This window comes from Peromyscus eremicus, chromosome 8a (assembly GCF_949786415.1).
Source record: "Peromyscus eremicus chromosome 8a, PerEre_H2_v1, whole genome shotgun sequence".
Taxonomy (NCBI): domain Eukaryota; kingdom Metazoa; phylum Chordata; class Mammalia; order Rodentia; family Cricetidae; genus Peromyscus; species Peromyscus eremicus.
In genome coordinates this window covers 79,542,448-79,563,664 of record NC_081423.1, presented here as the reverse complement: position 1 = coordinate 79,563,664, position 21,217 = coordinate 79,542,448, and the positions used below count along the sequence as shown (strand labels likewise).

Genomic DNA, 21,217 nt, shown 5'->3' with positions numbered 1-21,217 from the left:
TCCTGTGTAAATGTGTAAATTCACTTAAAGGAATTACCCAGATGCCATCTACTGATTCGTGGGCCTTGTGTCTTTGTGTGGTCTGAGCATACAGCTTTTAGAAAAGGACAGGTATGCCTACTCAGGGTGCTGCTGGCTTAGCCTTTGTCACTCCCAGACTGGTTTGCTTCAGCTGGATGAGCTGGTAGCTTCAGATAGTGCAGGACTTGGCTAGAGGCTCCTTTGCCCCTAATGGAGAGAGTCAGAGAGCCATCGGTGTCCACCAGGGGGTGCTCCAGACTCACCACAGCCAGTCTTGAGACAGACTGCCTTCTTTCTGTCCTGGAGTGTCCCAGTCTTCTTTCTGTCCTGGAGTGTCCCAGTCTTCTTTCTGTCCTGGAGTGTCCCAGTCTTCTTTCTGTCCTGGAGTGTCCCAGTCTTCTTTCTGTCCTGGAGTGTCCCAGTCTTCTTTCTGTCCTGGAGTCTCCCAGTCTTCTTTCTGTCCTGGAGTGTCCCAGCTGTGGGGACAATGTGGTGAAGGCAGGCCTGGCTCAAATAGATTGTGGGCAAAGGAGACGGTCGCCCCTGACAAGCACGGGCTGTGATGCTCGAGCTGTTAAACTTCTCGGAGAAACAGCAAGAGAGGCAAAAAGAAACGCCAAGGGAAGGGGCCTTGGGTTCTCTTCAGGGGTCTTACGTGCTGCTCCATCTTCCTCCCAACAGATCCACAGATGAGCATGGCTGCCACTGCTGCCGTCAGTCCCAGCGACTACCTGCAGCCTGCTGCCGCTACTACCCAGGCAAGTGCGCAGTGGGCCCCAGGGGCCAGAGCCGCGCTGATCACTCAAGTGGCTTGTCCACCCTACTCAGAAGCCTTGCACTGTCACTGCAAACACCCAGGAAGGTCCCCTTGTCCTCATTCTCTGAACTAGACAGCCGCTTGGCTGAGACCCTGAGGCCAGGCTGTCAGTAAAGCCCCGTTGCACAGGCCTGGCTCCAGGCACCATGTAAAGCAGGGCGTGGTGGTACATGCCTGTAGTCCTAGCTCTGCAGAGGCAGGGACAGAGGATCCACTGGGGTTCACTGGCCAGCTAGTCTTGCTCAGCAGTGAGTTCCAGATTCAGTGAGAGACCCTGTCGCAAAAAATAAGGTAAGCTGGAGAGATGACTCAGCAGTTAAGAGCACTGGCTGCTCTTCCAGAAGACCTGGGTTCAGTTCCCAGCACCCACATGGTAGCTCACAACTGTCTGTAACTCCAGTTCCAGGGGATCCGACACCCTCACATAGATGTACATGCAGGCAAAACACCAATGTATGTAAAATAAAAATAAATGAATCATTTAAAAATTAAAAAAAAGTTAAGGTTAAGGGGCTAGAGAGATGCTCAGTGGTGAAGAGCACTGGCTGCTCTTCCAGAGGACCCAGATTAATTTCTAGAACCCATATGGCAGCTCATAACTCTCCATACTTCAGTCCAAGGGGATCTGACACCCTTTCTGGCCTCTGAGAGCATCAGGCACTTGAGTGATACATTGACGTACATGTAGGTAAAGCATTCAAACACATAAATAATAAAGAACAAGGTAGAGAGGAGTAGAGTAAGAATTTAACAGTAGTCCCTGACCTCCACATACACGGACTCAAGTTTACCTACACACCCCTTCACACACATAAACGTGCATGCGTGTACATAACACACCGGAACAGAACCAGAAACTTGGGTTCCCTCCAAGCCTGCTGCCCTTGAGAGAGCGGCCCCTGTATTGTCACCCTCTGCAGTCAGGAAGCACTTCACCCTGTGTCACCTCCTCTCCCCATCCCCTCTCCTCTGCCTGCTCTGCGCTAAGTCCATAGAACTCCATCCGAGATCTGGGCTCTGTCACTGTCCCTGCTAACACTAGCCCAGCCAGGCCAGTGGGGAGACAGCTGTGTCCAGGGGCTGCCTCTGGGGCATCTCCTAAGAGGCCTTCCCTGTCTTTTTCCTTCACTCCGTGGAGCAGGAACCACTGTGGGGGGATGGGGATGCTGGTGGAGGCCGGCCATGGGGGGTGGGGAGGAGAGAAGATCACTATGACAGGGTCTAGCCAGTCTTCCCATCTCACTCTTGTCCTCTGCTGATCTTTGCAGGACTCCCAGCCGTCCCCTTGGCCCTGCTCGCTGCGACATGTAGCAAATTTGGCCCCCCAGCTGTCGAGGCTGCAGTGACACCTCCTGCGCCCCCCCAACCCACCCCGCGGAAACTGGTCCCCATCAAACCAGCCCTCTCCCGCTCAGTCCCAGCAAGAATAGCTTTGGCCTCTTGTCTTCTAAAGGAAATATTCTTCAGATTCAGGGCTCCCAGCTGGGTGCCTCCTATCCTGGAGGGCAGTTGGTGTTTGCTATCCAGAACCCCACCGTGATCAACAAAGGGAGCCGGTCAAGTGCAAGTATACAGTACCAAGGGGTCCCTCAGATTCAAGGGAACAGTTCCCAGACCATCCAGGTGCAGCCCAATCTCACCAACCAGATCCAGATCATCCCAGGCACCAACCAAGCCATCATCACCCCCTCATCATCCGGCCATAAGCCTGTCCCCATCAAGCCAGCTCCTGTCCAGAAGTCAAATACGACTACCACCCCCGCGCAGAGTGGGGCCAACGTGGTGAAGCTGACAGGTGGGGGCGGCAATGTGACGCTCACCCTGCCGGTCAACAACCTGGTGAACACCAGTGATGCTGGGACCCCCGCTCAGCTCCTCACCGAGAGCCCCCCCACTCCATTGTCTAAGACTAACAAGAAGGCCAGGAAGAAGAGCCTTCCTGTCTCACAGCCATCAGTGGCTGTGCCGAGCAAGTGGAGACGGTGCTGATTGAGACCACAGCAGACAACATCATCCAGGCAGGAAACAACCTGCTGATTGTCCAGAGCCCTGGGGGCGGCCAGCCAGCTGTGGTCCAGCAAGTCCAAGTGGTGCCCCCCAAGGCTGAGCAGCAGCAGGTGGTGCAGATCCCCCAGCAGGCACTCCGAGTGGTGCAGGCTGCCTCTGCCACCCTCCCCACCGTTCCCCAGAAGCCCTCCCAGAACTTTCAGATCCAGACAACTGAATCAGCACCAACCCAGGTAGGTGCCACAGCCCTCTGCCCAGCATCCCTCTCCTGTGCTCACTCTTTGGCTTGCTTTTGAAACGGAGGTAGATCATCGCCAGATCTGATGGGAAGTTGGAGTCACCATCATTTGGGGTAGGCAGGAAATGGCTTCTGCCCTGGGGTCTCTTCGGGTCTTAGGCCAAGTAGTCCTGATCTGTAGAAATCAGATAGAACAGGATATCTAGGCTGTTTTATTCTTTCATTATGGGGTAGCTCTGAGTATAACTAGGGGGTAGATCGGAATGCTTTCTTAATAAGAATTTCTGTTGTAAGATTAGAACAGCACGAATGAGAATTCAAGTCAGAACCATAGAATTTGGTATAAGTAGGAAAGTTCATGAGGAAAAGCTGCTGCCTACTGTTAATGACAAGAAAAATAACAGGTAGGAGCAGCTAGGCTTCTTCCTTTTTTGAGGCAGGGTCTCTCTATATATCTCAGGTTGGCCTCCACCTCATCAAACTTACAATCCTCCTGCTTCAGCTTCAGTGCTGGGATTACAGTGTGAGCCTGTGAGCCACCGTACTTGCTTCTTTCCACCGGTGCTCATCCTCTTCTTCCCTCCAACCCTGGGAATGGTTCCCTTCTGCTCCGTTCACCTGTGTGAGTGTGTAAGTGGGCGTGTGAGTGCGAGCGTTTCCCCTCCAGTCTAGATTCCACATAAGGGAGAAGATGTGTTTGTTTTTCCGAGCCTGCCTGGCACGTTTCACTTCACATGATGACCTCTCGTTCCTGGCTGCTCTCTGACCACACTGCCCTGGCCTCTGTTCCGGCCGGCCACCCTTCGGAAGGTGCTTTCACAGCTGCTGCTGGTGCTGCTGTCAGGTCTGGTCTTCACGGCCCTCTTTTGCAGCTGTTCAACTCTCTTTCCCTTCGCTGCCAAGCGCGGCCACTGTGCTTTTGCAGCCGCCCTGCCCACCACTTTTCAGTCTCTTCTGCTCCTTTCTTGTGTTGTGCTGCTCTAAAAGCAGACAGGAGCAGACGACTCAGAGACCCTCTCTTGGAGCCTAATGTTGCTGGAGGCAGCCCAGACAGTGAGGGGACTCCAGCAGCCGTGGGGCATCAAAGTGCCCCGTTCCCGGGGTCACTGCTTATGTACAGGGAAATGATCATGAGAAGGACTGCTCAAAATAAGTTAAACAATTTAGTCCAGTACAGTGGTTCACGCATGTAATCTCAGCATTCAGGAGGCTGAGGCAGGGGAGTGACATGAGTTCAAGTCCAGCCTGGACTACAGTGTGAGATTCTGTCTCAAAACACCAAAAAACAAACAAAAACTTAAAACCATAACACCAATTAAGAATTTAGCAGAATTTGTTTTGAAACAGTGTTATGTAGCAGGCTGGCTTTTGAGTTTGATATGCAGCTGATAGTGGTCTTGAACTTCTGGCCTTCCTGCTTTCACCTCCTGAGTGCTGGGATTACAGAGGAGTCCACCAGCCTCAATGATTTTAGCAGACTTTAGCAGTGCTCTGCATGGGCTGGAGAGAGAGGTTAGTGGTTGAGAGACTGGCTGCTTTTTTCCAGAGGACTCAGGTTCGAGTCCCAGCACCCATGTGCTGGCTTACAACCACCTGTAACTCCACTCCCAGAGGATCCAACGACCTCCATCTGCACCAGGCATACACATGATAAACAGACATGCATGTAGGCAAAACACCCACACAGTACAATGATAATAATAAAAATCAAACAGTGCTTAACATCCACTTGGTACCATCCAAGGGAGAAGAGAGTCCTCTCACCTGACTCTGTGTCAGAAACTAGAGAAGAGAATAACACAAGGTGGGCAGGTTCTCTTTAGTGACTCTGTCAACCTGTTTACCTCCCTAAAGAAAGAACCAAACACAAAACGCTAAGATTTTAAAAAGGGATACATACTAGAAAACCGGGACGGAGACATGACATTTGTGTATTTATTAAGGGATGGCAGGTTTATGTGTTATCAAAAAGTCTTCAGTGATCCAGAAATTAAAAATAACCCCTTGCCGGGCGGTGGTGGCGCACACCTTTGATCCCAGCACTCGGGAGGCAGAGGCAGGCGGATATCTGTGAGTTCGAGGCCAGCCTGGGCTACCAAGTGAGTTCCAGGAAAGGTACAAAGCTACACAGAGAAACCTTGTCTCGAAAAACCAAAAAAAAAAAAAAAAACAATTAAAATCACAGCTGATCCAGAGGTGGTGGTTCACTCCTTTAATCCCAGCACTCAGGAGGCAGAGGCAGGTGGATCTCTGTTTGAGGCCAGCCTGGTCTACAGAATGAGTTCCAGGACAGCCAAGGCTACACAGAGAAAAACAAATATATATACACACACAGACACAGACACACACACACACATATATGTGTCACAGCTGAATTTTTTTACAAAGAAACTTTGTCATAAATTGTCACCATGAGTTTAAGGCCAGCCTGGTCTACAGAGCAAGATCCAGGAAAGGCGCAAAGGTACACAGAGAAACCCTGTCTCGAAAAACAAAACAAAACAAAACAAAAATTGTCACCATGATCCTCTCCTCACTTCCAAATGCTTTAATTCTCCCACACAAGCACATTTTCTGTACACACTACAGCGATCTCACTGGTGAAATCAGCAGTGAAATGCTGGTATAACTGGGAGGCTCTGTTAGGTTTCACTGCGTGTTCTGGTTGGTAATTCTTTTTTTTTTTTTTTTTTTTAAGATTTATTTTATTTATTATACATACAGTGTTCTGTCTACATGTGTCCTTGTAGGCCAGAAGAGGGCACCAGATCTCATTACAGATGGTTGTGAGCCACCATGTGGTTGCTGGGAATTGAACTCAGGACCTCTGGAAGAGCAGCCAGTGCTCTTAACCACTGAGCCATCTCTCCAGCCCTCTGGTTGGTCATTCTTAAGGACTTGGCCTGAGGACTTGTCCACCTTCCCCCCTAATTGTCGCAGCTCTTCTCATCTAAACACCTCCTCACACTCAGCTCCGTGGGCCAGGAATGAAACCCAGGACTTGGTGGGTCCTAGGCTCTGCTCTGGAACTACATCCCCAGCTCACTTGCTTTTAACTTGATTGTCATGACCTTGCTGCATTCCAAGGCTGCAGGCTGGTTACTCTGTAACATCCTCCAGTTTGTGTTTGTGTGCTGTTTCTTCCCCCGTGGGTGGATGCAGGCTGTCACGCTTTTGTTCAAGTGTCACAAAGTGGATGTGTGCTCTGTTCTAAGGCAGTGCCAGCTTTCTGTCTGTCCCATTGCTAGGGATGGTTACAGTGTCAATACCTGACAGATTTCCGCACTTTAATAGTTACTTTTGTGTGTGTGTGTCTGGAGACATCTCCCACCACTAAGTGGGTGAAGCACAGGCTATGCACTCTGGGGACCAGAATGTGTGTCCCCAGAAGCCACATAAAGCTGGATGCAGTAGCTTGCATCTGCCATCGCAGTGCTCACAGGAGAGAGAGAGATGGGAGCAGACAGGAGAACTACCAGAAGCTCTGAGCCAGCCAGCCTGGCGTATGTAGCCGTGAACAAGAGGCCCCACCTCACAGAGGTGGAAGGCAAGGACTCATACCCAAGCTGTCCTGTGACTTCCACAAGTGTGCTTTAGCACATGTGTACCCATACTCTCACACATGAGCACACCTATAACACACACACACACACACACACACACACACACACACACACACGAGATAAAAATTACTTTTCTTTCTCTTTGTATTTCATCAGTATTTTGAAAAGAGATAACATTTGGGATAAGATAAATATCCTGTTTCTCTTAAATTTTTAGATTTATTTTTTATGTATATGAGTGTTTTGACTGTGTGTATGTATGTGTGTATGTCTGGTGCCCGAGGAGGTCAGAAGGGGGCCTCAGATCCTTTAGAACTGGAGTTACAGATGATTGTGAGCTGCCATGTGGATGAGGGGAAACCTGGGTCCTCTGAAGAGCAGCCAATGCCTCCTAGCCACTGAGCCACCCCACCCTCCTTTTTTTTGTTTTTTTTGTTTTTTGAGACAGGGTTTCTCTGTGTAGCTTTGTGCCTTTCCTGGAACTCACTTGGTAGCCCAGCTGGCCTCGAACTCACAGAGATCCGCCTGGCTCTGCCTCCCGAGTGCTGGGATCAAAGGCATGCGCCACCACCGCCCGGCCCCACCCTCCTTTTTTAAAGATGATTTTGCTATATAGGTTAGGCTGGCCTGCGGGTCACTTTGTAGCCCGCACTGGTGGTGTGCTTCTTTCTAATTTCCCAATTTTGAGATTTAACAATTAATATCTTTCCCTGCTAAGCAAAGGTTTGGTCACAGGTCAGTAACCAGGTATACCAGGTTAGTGTGCTGTTAAACGTCAGTAGTGTCTGAGTTCATGTTTGGGCTGGTTGGAAGACAGGATGATGGACGGAGGTGTCCCCTTGGACAAGGAGGGCTGTGTGAAGGTGCTGGTGGTGTCATGTCTCTTAGGGCACTCTTCTCTCTGGTCCCTCAGGTTTATATTCGTACACCTTCTGGTGAGGTACAGACAGTCCTCGTCCAGGACAGCCCCCCAGCAACAGCTGCAACCACCTCAACCTCCACCTGTAACAGCCCTGCACCCCGAGCTCCCCATCTGAGTGGCACCAGCAAAAAGCATTCCGCTGCAATTCTCCGAAAAGAGCGACCCCTGCCAAAGATTGCACCTGCTGGGAGCATCATCAGCCTGAATGCTGCACAGCTGGCAGCAGCTGCTCAGGCCATGCAGACCATCAACATCAATGGAGTCCAAGTCCAGGGTGTGCCTGTCACCATCACCAACACCGGCGGTGAGGGAAAGTCCTGCAGCCAGGGTGTCGGCAGCGGGGCTTTGTATTCAGCTTGTGGGAATCCTGAGCCAGGCCCCTGGGATTCCCAGTAGCAGCCATGATGAGGTGGATGCTGTCCATCCAAGGTGATGCCCAGTGTTTGCCTGGTCTGCTCCAGCCTCAGGGCACGCACATGTATATCTTCACACCTGATCCTTACAGTGGTATTGTGAGATAATAAGTCACATGTCCACATACGGTAACTTCAGGTGTTGAATAAGATGGGAGAAAATAGATTGTGTTTAAGTAATATACAAACTCAGATTAATTTGGATGGTCACCTGTCTGGGTCAGGTGACTATGCCATACCATGTAAAGGAAGTGAAGGAATGATTCCCTTTTTTGTGGTGTGTGTGTGTGGGGGGGGGGTTGGGAGGGCTGGACATTTCGAGACGGGGTTTCTCTGTGTAGCTCTGGATATCCTGGAACTCACTCTGTAGACCAGGTTGGCCTTGAACTCAGAGATCCACCAGCCTCTGCCTCTTAAGTGCTAGGTTCAAAGGCGTGTGCCACCACTGCCCAGTTAAGGAAGACTTCTTAAAGAGAAAGGTTGGTGTTGAGGTTGAGCAGCAGAGAAGGGTGTCCTGGACAGTAGGACCAGTTTGTACTGCACATGAGTTCAGTGATGGTGCATGCTGTGAATGCGTCTTGAAAATAAGAGGGAGAGGGCTGGAGAGATGGCTCTGTGGTTAAGAGCACTGGCTGCTCTTCCAAAGCCTGGGTTTAATTCCCAGCACCCCATGGTGGCTCATAATAGTCTATAATTAGTCTCATAGTATCTGATGCCCTCTTCTGGTATATAGATATACATGCATACAAAACACCTCTCTATATAAAATACGGAAATAAATCTTTAAAAAAATAGGGAAGAGGGAGGAGAGCTGAAGCGCCTTGCAGAAGCAGTTTCATTCTGCACCCGGGACTAGGGCAGCCTTCAAGGTAGTGAGAGTTCATGGCTTTCTTCCTCCCTAATGAATTTTTATGCATTTGGTTTGTCCACTTTTAGGGGAGGACAAGGTAGCCTAGAGTGACTTCCCATGAATAAAAGTTCTTGGGAGAGTTTCCTGCCAGTATCTCAGAGAGACCTGGTTCTCACTCCTCTCCAGCCTATTAGTTGCCATGACTCATCCTTAACCTGTGCAGGAGGGAGAGAAGGTCTGGCCTGGGCTTCCTTTCCTGAACCACGTCCTTCTCTTTTTCACAGGGCAGCAGCAGCTGACAGTGCAGAACGTGTCTGGAAACAACCTGACCATTAGTGGGCTGAGCCCCACCCAGATCCAGCTGCAGATGGAGCAGGCCCTAGCAGGAGAGGCCCAGCCCGGGGAGAAGAGGCGGCGGATGGCCTGCACGTGTCCCAACTGCAAGGATGGGGAGAAGAGGTAATACACGGCGGGGCCAAACCCACAGCCTGGCAGATGCCCTGCTCCACGGCTGCTCTTGGACAAGTGGCAGCTGCCGACTCCTGCCCCCCACTTTTCCTGAGCTCTGACCGACCTCCCACGGCTTCTGTCCATTCTCTCCCTTCTTCCCATTTCCTCTCCCTACTCTGAACCCAACCCCCTCAGGTCTGGGGAGCAGGGCAAGAAGAAGCACGTGTGCCACATCCCCGACTGCGGCAAGACCTTCCGGAAGACATCCTTGCTCCGGGCCCATGTCCGCCTACACACCGGCGAGCGACCCTTTGTCTGCAACTGGTTCTTCTGTGGAAAGAGGTTCACACGGAGCGATGAGCTCCAGCGACATGCTCGAACCCACACAGGTCAGTTTCCCCCACACCCTTCAGCTGGCCTTGAGCGCCATCACCCTGCCGGTGCAGCTCTACAGCCATGCAGATCACCCCGAGAGTTGTTGCACGTCCAGCGGCAGGCGCTGCATTACACAGCAGTGACAACCTCTTGTCATTTCTGCAGAGCTGGTTACCAAGCACTGAGCTGGGCATCTGTCGTCCTGTCAGTAGAGAGGTGGAGGCAGGAGGATCAGGAATTCAGAGCCAGCCCGGGTAACCTGAGAGACTTTGTCACAAGTAAAAATAAACCAGAAAAACCCAGCGAGCACTGAGGACGTTTGCCAGGCACTGTGCGTTTTCCAGTTTCAGATAACTTCAGTTAATCCCAGTCAGGCCTCGGAGAGGCTTGCAGAAGTGGCTCCTGGTAGACAAGCTGGGTTCCAATCCAAACCCACTTTTTGTTTGTTTGTTTTGTTTTTGAGATAGGTTCTGGAGATGTACCAGTTTGTCTTAGGGCTCGGCCTTCTGTGCTTGGGGCACAGGCGGGAATCTTCGTGAACTAAAGCACCTGGCTTCCTAACCCTCTCTGTTTTTTTGGTTGTGGAGCGGGGATGATGACAAGATTCTGCTTGGTGTTCCAGGCTGCCCTTGAACGTGCAGCGGTCTTGCCTCAGCCTTCCAAGTGTTGGGATTATAGGTGTGAATCACCACACCTAGCTCTTTTTTTCCTGAAAGACAGGATTTTGTTGTGTAGCCTAGGTTTACCGTAAACTCATGGCACCCTCTTGTCTCCTAACTGCTGGGATTACAGGCTTGTTCCAGCATTACTGCGGGCTGCCCTGAGAGCAGCCGAAGCTGGGTATCAGGGTCGCTGTCACAGGTCTGTGCTTTAATGTACTGACGAATACAGGCCAAATTATAGAAAGGGTCCTAAAGTTGTCCTGGGCATGCCCAGTGTCCACAGGTACAGTGCAGATACTGCTGTAGTGAAGAATGATGCCCTGTTGAGCAGAGACTGGAGGTAGGGGACGTGTGACCCAAACTTAACAGCTTCCGGCTAGATCATACCCCGTCAGAGGCAGGAGTGTAAATACCCTGACAGCGTGGTCCAGGATGTCCTCCTGTGAGGGGGAAGGTGTTGATCAAAGTCTGAAGTCCAAGGCCCACAGCCCAGAATGAACCAGGTGTACAGAGGCTCCAGGACAAGGGACAAGGACTCGACTGGAGCCAGGTAGGTTAGAAGGGACGGCTGGGGCAGAGAGGTGAGGTCAGTAGACAGCAGGAAGGTGCCCTGTTAGCGGAATATGCAGATACGGCCCAGTGGCTTTTCCAGGGGCTCTCACGTGTGCTTCTCCTTGTGGGACTGTGGTGGTGTCTGTACGGAGGCTCTTTGCTAACGGTTCTTTCCTCTCCCCAGGTGACAAGCGCTTTGAGTGCGCCCAGTGCCAGAAGCGCTTCATGAGGAGTGACCACCTCACCAAGCATTACAAGACCCACCTTGTCACGAAGAACTTGTAAGGCCGACTGAGGCAGGAGGCCCTGAAGATGGAATCCCCCATCTGACTGGCCTGGGTCGATGGTGGACAGGTGCCCACAACTGCCCTGGGCGGCCCTCACCCCACTCCTGTTCTGTGGCTGTGTCCCCACAGGGAGGGGCTCTTCTCCTGGGCTCTCCTGCTTCCAAAGGCCTTTCCCTTCTCATCATGAGCTCCTGGCCTGCCCAGGCTATGCACACTGGCCATGCCCAATGAGACGTTCTACACCAGGACGCGTGGGGACCCTTATTTCCAAAGGAAAAACGTGCATTTCACTCCGTCGAGGAGCAAAGTGAGCCCCCATCCCAACCCATTCCCTGCCCCAACACTGCCGGAGTCCCATTGTGCCATGCCCCCCAGTCCTGTGCCTCCTTGACCCCCCCAATTACCTCCTTCCCTAGCCGCTAGGGACACCCCGGGACCCTGTACCCAGCCTCCCATGGGCACCCACCTCTGCAGAGGCTTGGGAGGCTGCCTCCACTCCACTGCCCAGCCCTGCCACGGCTCTCCTCCAGACATTCCAACCTCCTGTTCGAAAGGTCAGATGCCGGCAGACTCCCCCCACTCCTTTTCTATGGAGAACGTTGCCTTATACTCAGACTTCAGATGATGAACACTGTGTATGTGTGTGCTTTAAAGACATTTTATTTAATTGCTCCCTCTTCCTTTCTTTACTAGCCGCCTCCCACTCGCCTGCGTTCAGTTTAGGGTTTTGGGGGGCAATGCTGAGCATAGGAGTTTTTTTCCCACTAACAGTTCTTTTCTAAATGACACAACATTTCAACTCTGATCTGGACTCACATGAAAACACCTTCCATCCTGACCTCTCCCCACCCTCTCATCTCATCACCCTACCTGCCCAAGCTCTATTGTGTACAGTGTATATTGTATAATAGACGATTGTGTCTACGACATGTTTTAAAAAAAACATATTGCTTGTTATTTTTGAGGCTTTTAAATTAAACAAAAATCCAACTTTATTTTTTGTTGTAACTGCTTGAGGATGTTTTATTAATTAAGTGACAGATTTGTTATCCTTTATTAACGATGTATTTTGTTGGTCAGTGCTGGGCTGACAAAAATTTTTCTTGCTAATAAATTTAGTTGCCCGAGGCAAAGTCTGCTCTTGGCAGTTGGGCTCCTTCTGTCCCTTTATTACTTCAGAGGTCTCAGAGGGGACTCCTGAGGAGGGAGCCATGCGCTCTCAACTTACCCTCCTGGCCTGTGGGGACCTCCGGAGTCCAGAGACTAACGCAAATGTCTCTGTTTTTTCCTTCCATTAACCAGTCTTGCTTCAGCCACAGAGACAACGAGAAAGGGCTTCCTGAGCTGGCAGACCAACTACTCTAAGCCCCAGCCCTGGAGGAAGGCGTTTGCCTCCCAGTGCCTAAGAAGCCAGCGGAGGAGTTAAGAACCTTGGCTTACGAGCCAGGCAGCAGTGGCGCACACCTTTAATCCTGGCACTTGGGAGGCAGAGCCAGGCGGATCTCTGTGAGTTCGAGGCCAGCCTGGGCTGCAGAGCGAGATCCAGAACAGGTACCAAAACTACAGAGAAACCGTCTCACAAAACAAAACAAAAAAAGAACCTTGTCTTACAAGATATGAGTTTGCACAAAACATCGTTCCCATGGAGCGAGAGTTCTTCCCACAGTGGAGGACCAAGCAGGTTCTTCCGGGTCAGCAGCTAGAGGCCCAACTTTTCCTGCGAGAGGACCCTGGCTAGCCTTGGTTCTGTTTCTCTTCTGTCCCCTCACCCAGCCCCTCAGAGAGGACAGCTGGTTGGCCGTGTCTCTGGGTTTCAGTGGGGCTGCAGATCTGAAATTGTGTTGGGGACTTTTCCATCTTGACAGAACTACAGAGAAGTCAGGGGTTGGGATTTATTCTGATTTAAAACTGGAATTGGTGTGTAAGCCTCGAGGTCCTGAAGAGTAGCAGCCAGGCTGGAGGAAGAGGCCAGTCTGCCTCAGACATGTAGAAAACTGGACACTTTGTACTTACCCTCCGACCAGCCAGGACTGCAGCTCTGCTAAGTGCCCAGAAGTCTTCCTTTGTCACCTGCACTAGCCAACAGCTTTTCCCAGAGTCAGTCAACTCCCCATACCTGAAAAATAAAAAGCCACGGATCTCAGGTGGATCTGGGCTCTCTGCTCCCGCCCCCACCCCCCCACAGGGTTTCTTTGTGTGCTGGGATTAAATTCCCGAGTGCTAGGATTAAAGGCGTGTGCCACCGCTGCCCAGCGGGCTGTCTGCCCTTAATCGCTTCTCTGTCAGCAAAGAGTGACCCTTGCTGCCTATTCTCAAGCCCTTTGGGCATTATTAGACCAATAGCTGAATCAACCCTGGCATAGAAGCCTCATTAGCCCATCAGCCTGCATCTCAGTGTAGCCCTGGCGGCTGGGGAAGGAATCCTGGGTTCTGAATTGCTGTGTTCTGAATCCTGGGTAGTGCAAAGGGGAGCATTAACCAACTGACCTCTTTCTACCACACACTGCCGCAGGCACAAGGGTTACCTGGGGGCCGACTCCTATACTTTATGCTGAGCTGACTCCGTGGCCTCCTTTGTGAACAAGATGGTGCCAACCCCCAGCTAGAAGGAGCAGGCGGGCATATGGGAGTTCCTTTCTTGGGGAGACATGCAGATATACAGGCTGTGACGTTCTACCCATGCCTCTTGCAAGATGCCTGGGATGTTTTGTTTGTTCAAGATTTATTATTTTAAGTTATGTGTAGGTATGTGTGTGTCTGCATGTGGGCATGTGTACATGAGGGCATGTACACTTAAGAGGTCAGAGGCATCGGATCCCCTGGAGCTTGAGGTACAGATAAGTTGGGAGCCTGGGAACTGAATCCATGTTCTCTGGAAGAGCAGCAAGTGCTCCAAACCCCTGGGCCACCTCTCTAGCCCCTGGATGTCTGAGTTTTACAAAGAGGAAAACATGTTCTACCTAGCATTGAGATCAAGATGGAAAGACCTGGGAAGATGGCTCAGTGGGTAAAGTGCTGTGTAAGAATAAGGACCTGAGTTCGATCCCACATAAAAAGCCAGCCTGGGAAGGCTAGAGAGATGGCTCAGTGGTTAAGAGCACTGGCTGCTCTTCCAAAGGACCCAGGTTCAATTCTCAGCACCCACATAGCAGCTTACAACTGTACCTCCAGTTCCAGAGACCTGACACCCTCATACAGACATACAAAGCAAGACATTAAAGCACATAAATTAAAAATAAATCATTAAAAAGGCCAGTCCTGGTAGTATGTTTGTTATCTCAGTCCTGGGAGGCAGAGATAGGCAGATCCAAGAGAGAGAACCTGTCTCAAAAAATCAAGGTGGATCTCTCCTATTAAAACCATCCAAAGGTAACCCCTGGCCTGTATATGTTTGCACTTGTGCAAGCACACGAGTGTACACACACACACACACACACACACACACACACACACACACACACACCAAAAGTTCAGGTGCAAAGGGGCCCCGTCTGGCTTTAACCCATCCTGCATGTGAGAGCTGCAGCGGTCAAGGCTGTTGTGTCCACCCTCCCCTGAGCTGGAGACCTCCACCAGATACTTAAGGGGCTCGCTCTTCTTTTTCTTTCCTTTTTTGTTTGTTTGTTTTTCGAGACAGGGTTTCTCTGTAGCTTTGGAGCCTGTCCTGAAACTCACTCTGTAGCCCAGGCTGACCTCAAACTCAGAGATGTGCCTGCCTCTGCCTCCCAAGTGCTGGGATTAAAGGTGTGCACCACCGCCGACCAGCTTGAAGGGGCTCCTGATGACTAGGTTCAAGCCACACCCAGAGGTTTAAGGGGGCCCCTACAACCCATGGTCGCTCTTTGCCGGGTTCCTTTCTCAGGTCATCTTACCAAAGCTCTCCCTGGAGTCCTTGCCTCTGTCCCCCTCGCCTCTGTTCCCCTCACAGTCAACACTGCAGCTCTTTAGCCCAGACACCAGGATTACTTCATGGAGAAGCAGCAGGAAAGACCTACTTCCTGAGGGCAAACTGAACAATGTCCCACTTTGTTTTGTTTCTTTTGGGCTTTCTGAGACAATCTTAGACAGCACTCAAGGGGGCCCTGAATTCAAGACCCTCCAACCTCAGCCTCCTGAGTGTGGGGACTCCAGGCATGAGCCACCACACACAGGGTTTTTTTTTGGTTTTTTTTTTTTTTGGTTCTTCAAGACAGGGTTTCTGTGTACCTTTGGAGCCTGTCCTGGATCTTACTCTGTAGACCAGGCTGGTCTCCAATTCACAAAGATCCTCCTGGCTCTGCCTCCTAAGTGCTGGGATTAAAGGCGTGCGCCACCACCGCCCAGCTGTTTTGCTTTTTTTTTTTTCTTCTCCTTTTTTATTTATTTTTATTTTTCAAGACAGGGTTTCTCTGTATAATAGCCCTGGCTCTCCTGGAACTAGCTCTGTAGACCAGGATGGCCTTGAACTCATAGAGATCCTTCTGCTACCTCTGTGGCACACGCCTTTAATGCCAGCACTCGGAGGCAGAGCCAGGCGGATCTCTGTGAGTTCAAGGCCAGCCTGGTCTACAGAACGAGATCCAGGACAGGCACCAAAACTACACAGAGACAAAAAAGGCATATGATACCACTGTTGGGCTTCTTTTTTAAAACATTTATTTTTTATTTTATGTGCATAAGTGTTTTGTCTGCATATATGTATCTGTACCACATGCATGCAGTGCCCACAAAAGCCAGAAGAGGGTATTGGCTCCCCTGGAACTGGAGTTACGGACAGTTGTGATCCACCAGGTAGGTGTTGGGAACTACACCCTGGTTCTATGCAAGAGCAGCCACTGCTCTCCAGCACCTATTTTTTTTTTTTAATTAGCAAACCTTCCTTCCAACTGTCCCATCTACTTTACAATTATCTTTTTAGGGCCTTTGTGTATTAGCTACTATTCTTGTCACTGTGAAAATTGCCTGAGCTTAAGGAAGGATTAATTTTGGCTCAGGATTTGAGGGAATAGATTGTGGTCGGGAGGCCATGGTGGTTGGGTGTGTGGGATGCTGGTCATGCTGAAGCTATAGTTAGGAAGCAGAACGAGATGAACCTCAGTGCTCAGTTGGCTTCCCTTCCCCACTTTTAGTCAGTCGAGGACCCCAGCCCAGGATGCGTCTTCGTCAGCTCCACCTCTCTGGGAACATGATTCTTAATCTACACAAGTTAGCAAAGGTTGACTACCACCCTTATCAACTGTGATCAAACACATCACTTTACAGCATCCTACCTCTATAATATAAGATGCATCGAATCCATCTCTAGAAGTCTCCGAAGTCTTGACAGTTCTCACAGAGGTCAATGCAGTCCCTACGGAAGCTCAGGAAACCTCACACTGTGAGCCTCTTCTGAGGGCCACAGGAATATATCATAAAAACTCAGCTGGTTTTGGCAAAGTCACTACCTGAAGGGATCAAGGAATTCCTTTAGAGGAAGCCAAAGTCCAAGGAGCTTTTGGTGTTATTTGGCTTGTTATATATCAGCTGTCTTCTGTTATGAAAATCGTGTGTGCCTTCATAGTTTTCCCAATTGACTTTTCCCTAAGAAGGGCTAACAGTGTGGACTAATCACTCTGGACATACATATTCCAGGTATTTGGAGAACAGCCTCAGGAAAGGCTTCTTCCTTAGCCACTTTCAAGGACTAACAGTGATAACAGTCCACATGCAAGTCTCCTGATTTAAGGTAAATTCTACAAGGGGACACCGCCTAGGTCAGGTGGACGTTAAGTAATAGCTTTACACAATTTAGCTCGGACCCTCGTTTCTTACAGCCTTACTAACTTTATAGACCTCTAACTCCTTACCTGACCACTTCTAGGAATATTTAGATAACCTTCTGTGCTGACAGCTATGCTCAGCCCGAACCCCAGTTCAAGCCTCCCTGTAATTATCATCATTGGCAGCATCCGGCCAGGTCCATCCCCAGATAGAGGAAAGTACCTTATCAGAGATACCTCTGTGCTCTCTAAGAACAGACTTAAGCATCCAGACTATCCATTTGAGAAAGCTTGGTGGATGTGCCAGTTAAGCTTAACTTCCTCCTTTCCCAAATCTTACCTCTAGTTCCAGATCTCTCTATCACCAGAGGCATTTAGCTGTACACAGGTTGCCTAGGGACTGAACACACCTCCCCCCACCCTGCAGAAAAATGGCAGATAGCTTGAACAGATAGGAACCGCAGGAAAAAAGAAGGCAGTTTTATTTTCTCCCATTGACCTAGCAACTTACAGATTTTTAGCAAAAAAGCACAACACAGGCCTGTTTGGTAACTTCAAGACAAAGGGAAAACATAGAAAAGGAGTCAACAGCAAACTTCTTAGTTGACTGCCAAGGAAGGGAGAGGCCATCAAACCGGCGATTTCTTCCCCATCTCCTCTGGTTTCCATTTGCCGTTATGGTGCTGGCAATGGAACCCGGAGCCTGGTGCATGAGAGGCCAGTGCTCTGCCACTGAGCTGCATCCCTAACCCTTAATGAAGACTTTCTTTCCTTTTTCTTTCTTTTCCCCCTTGTTTTTTTGAGACAGGGTTTCTCTGTGTAGCTCTGGCTGTCCTGGATCTTGCTCAGTAGACCAGGCTGGTCTTGAACTCACAGAGATCTTCCTGCCTCGGCCTCCCCAAATGCTGGGATTAAAGGTGTGTGCCACCACCGCCCGGCTTGAAATCTTTCTTTTGAGACAAATTCTTGCTAATCCCCTCAGGCTGGCCTCAAACTCATGATCCTCCTGCCTCACCTTCCCAGGTAGCTGGCTCCCAGGTACATTCCATCACACCTGCCCCTCTCAAAGTGGTCTCAAACAAACAAAAACACCCACCACAAAGTTAGGCTCTTGGCTTCACAATGTTGTAAGATAAAAAATTAGAAACAATGGATCTAAAAGGCAGCCCTCACTACCTTCACAGTGGGTCTTCAGCCAGGAGCCCAAGTCTCTGCCAGCTCATCTCTCCTGTTTCTCACTCTCTGGCTCCCGTAGCATCACATCGCTCCAAGGTCCCAGGTGCATCTGCTGTTACCTCCCCTCTTCCCGAACACCTGTTCCACTGCCCATCTGGCAAGTACTCCTTAAGACAAATCTCCCTTGATGAAGCCTTTCTGGACCAACTATCCCCTTTGGTTCTGTTTTCCTTTGCCTAACCGAAACAGGTTAACCACCCATGATTCTCTCTGGCTCGTAGATCTGCTGCTGTGAACAGCAACCATGTTATTGCCTTCACTTTGGTATTGTAAGACCTGCTGGCTCAATGCCCGGTCCAAAGGCAGTCTTCAGCAAACCTTTATCGAATGGATAGGCTGCATAAATGCACATCTCGAGGAACTTTTTCCTTTCCTTTCCTTTTTTTTTTTTTTTAAAGGCAGGGGTCACTATGTAGCGGAGTTGGATCTCAGGATCCTTTCACCTCAGTCTCCCAAGTGCTGGAGTCACAGGTGTGTGGCACCACATCCAGCTGGTGCTCTTGTCTTTAAAGTCTTAGTACCTATGAGACCCCAGCTCCAATGTAACAGTAGCCCGGAGTGGAAGCTGGTAAAGAACATGAATGACTACTTAGGACACCTACAAGGGCCAGAAAACTGTCTCCATCACGTTCATGGGAGTAAACAAGATTGGTACCGAAACTTCCGGCCGGCGAAGAACCCACAGACTCGTACAGTTAGGGTGAAGAACCCATAGACTCATACAGTTAAGTGAAGAACCCACAGACTCATACAGTTAAGTGAAGAACCCACAGACTCGTACAGTTAGGGTGAAGAACCCACAGACTCGTACAGTTAGGGTGAAGAACCCATAGACTCATACAGTTAAGTGAAGAACCCACAGACTCATACAGTTAGGGTGAAGAACCCACAGACTCGTACAGTTAGGGTGAAGAACCCATAGACTCGTACAGTTAGGGTGAAGAACCCACAGACTCGTACAGTTAGGGTGAAGAACCCATAGACTCATACAGTTAAGTGAAGAACCCACAGACTCATACAGTTAAGTGAAGAACCCACAGACTCATACAGTTAGGGTGAAGAACCCACAGACTCGTACAGTTAGGGTGAAGAACCCATAGACTCATACAGTTAAGTGAAGAACCCACAGACTCATACAGTTAAGTGAAGAACCCACAGACTCATACAGTTAGAGTGAAGAACCCACAGACTCGTAGAGTTAAGTGAAGAACCCGCAGACTCATACAGTTAAGTGAAGAACCCACAGACTCATACAGTTAGAGTGAAGAACCCACAGACTCGTAGAGTTAAGTGAAGAACCCGCAGACTCATACAGTTAAGTGAAGAACCCACAGACTCATACAGTTAGGGTGAAGAACCCACAGACTCGTACAGTTAAGTGAAGAACCCACAGACGGGCTGGAGAGATGGCTCAGAGGTTAAGAGAACCGACTACTCTTCCAGAGGTCCTGAGTTCAATTCCCAGCACCCACATGGTGGCTCACAGCCATCTGTGATGAGATCTGGCACCCTCTTCTGTATACATAATAAATAAATAAATCTTTAAAAAAAAAAAAAAAAAAAAAAGAACCCACAGACTCGTACAGTTAAGTGAAGAACCCACAGACTCGTACAGTTAAGTGAAGAACCCACAGACTCGTACAGTTAAGTGAAGAACCCGCAGCTCATACAGTTAAGTGAAGAACCCACAGACTCATACAGTTAGGGTGAAGAACCCACAGACTCGTACAGTTAGGGTGAAGAACCCACAGACTCGTACAGTTAAGTGAAGAACCCACAGACTCGTACAGTTAAGTGAAGAACCCACAGACTCGTACAGTTAAGTGAAGAACCCGCAGCTCATACAGTTAAGTGAAGAACCCACAGACTCGTACAGTTAGAGTGAAGAACCCATAGACTCGTACAGTTAAGTGAAGAACCCACAGACTCATACAGTTAAGTGAAGAACCCATAGACTCGTACAGTTAAGGTTTGTGTTTTTTTGTTTTTTTTTTTTTGAGACAGGGTTTTATGGGAGTCCAGGCTAGCCTCACACCTGCTACGTAGCTAAGGCTGGCCTTAACAAGTGCTGAGATTACCTGTAGGCATGCACCACTAAATGCCCAGCAAGCTTCGTCTTGTTTCTGTGTAGCAGACTCCATTGGCTCAAGCTATGAACACACGATGACAGGTCCCCACTGCAGACGCTAGACAGGCCAAGAAGTTTCCTTACCTGGCACAGTCCTAGGTGCCTGACTAGATGGCTCTTGTGGCTCCCGTTCCAGAGGCTGGCAGACACCAGGGCTATAGTCATCTCCACCACACCTGCTTCTCAGCCCTACACCCACAGCCTGACATCATTTTGCGGGGAGCCGTCCCCCTGTATCCTCGGCTGGCTATTGCTGGCATTGACTAAGAACTATGCCTCCCCACTACTTAGGAAGGAAAAAAATGTGAAAAGGGGGGAGTAACCAAGATGCGAGAGGCCTGGGAGAGGGTCAACCTTCCGTCTGTTAGAGCAGTGGCTAGTAAAACTCCACTGCCCAGGGAAAGGATGCTCTGAGGCCAGCCCACCCCTTGGGAAAACGAGGCAGGAGTGGGTTTCAAGTCATAAGGAAGACCATTCTGGTCTGGGGTAGCCTGGTCCCAATTTTCCCTCTTCTTTCTAGTCAGCAGCCTCCCTTCTCACCTCAGAGTCTCCCCCATGACCTCAGAGCATCTTCCCAGCCCCCAGAGTCCCACCCATCCTCAGGGCCCTCAGCACCTGTGGTGTGTGGTCCACAAGCCGCTTCAACCCATCCAGCTCTCAAGACACAATCTTCAGCCAGCCTAACCCCTCTTTCTCTGCGTCCCCATCACCTTGCTTCAGAGTCCGGCCCCAATGCCATGTTTCCTCCCACAGTCTACCAACCTCCGCTGCCAGGAGGTTGCTTCCTGCTCTGTGCTCTTCTTCAGGAGCCCAGCCACTTCATGCAGACCACTCCTCCCCAGCTCCCGGGACTTCGCCCTGCCCCTTGCCTCGGCTGCATCGGTCCCTATACCTTTAACAAACCTCCACGTGCGTGCTAACGGCGGTGACAGCATTTCCTCGTCTCTGCTCCTCCCGT

General features: G+C 50.1%; 1 protein-coding gene and 1 long non-coding RNA gene across 2 annotated transcripts; one reads left to right on the top strand and one right to left on the bottom strand.

Annotated features, from left to right (window-relative positions):
- Positions 1–405: 405 nt before the first annotated feature.
- On the bottom strand, positions 406–20,543 carry LOC131917654 (uncharacterized). Its single transcript, XR_009380725.1, has 4 exons — positions 20,210–20,543; positions 13,171–13,273; positions 3,124–3,258; positions 406–1,112 (listed from the first exon to the last, which is right to left on the bottom strand). It is a non-coding gene; the product is annotated as an uncharacterized LOC131917654 (long non-coding RNA).
- Sp2 (Sp2 transcription factor) lies at positions 699–12,152 on the top strand. The gene is given in 8 exon segments (XM_059271637.1): positions 699–783; positions 2,107–2,235; positions 2,238–2,798; positions 2,801–3,078; positions 7,560–7,872; positions 9,116–9,290; positions 9,477–9,670; positions 11,055–12,152. Coding segments are annotated over 8 exon segments (1,824 nt in total). The 5' UTR covers positions 699–710; the 3' UTR covers positions 11,156–12,152.
- Positions 20,544–21,217: the final 674 nt, after the last annotated feature.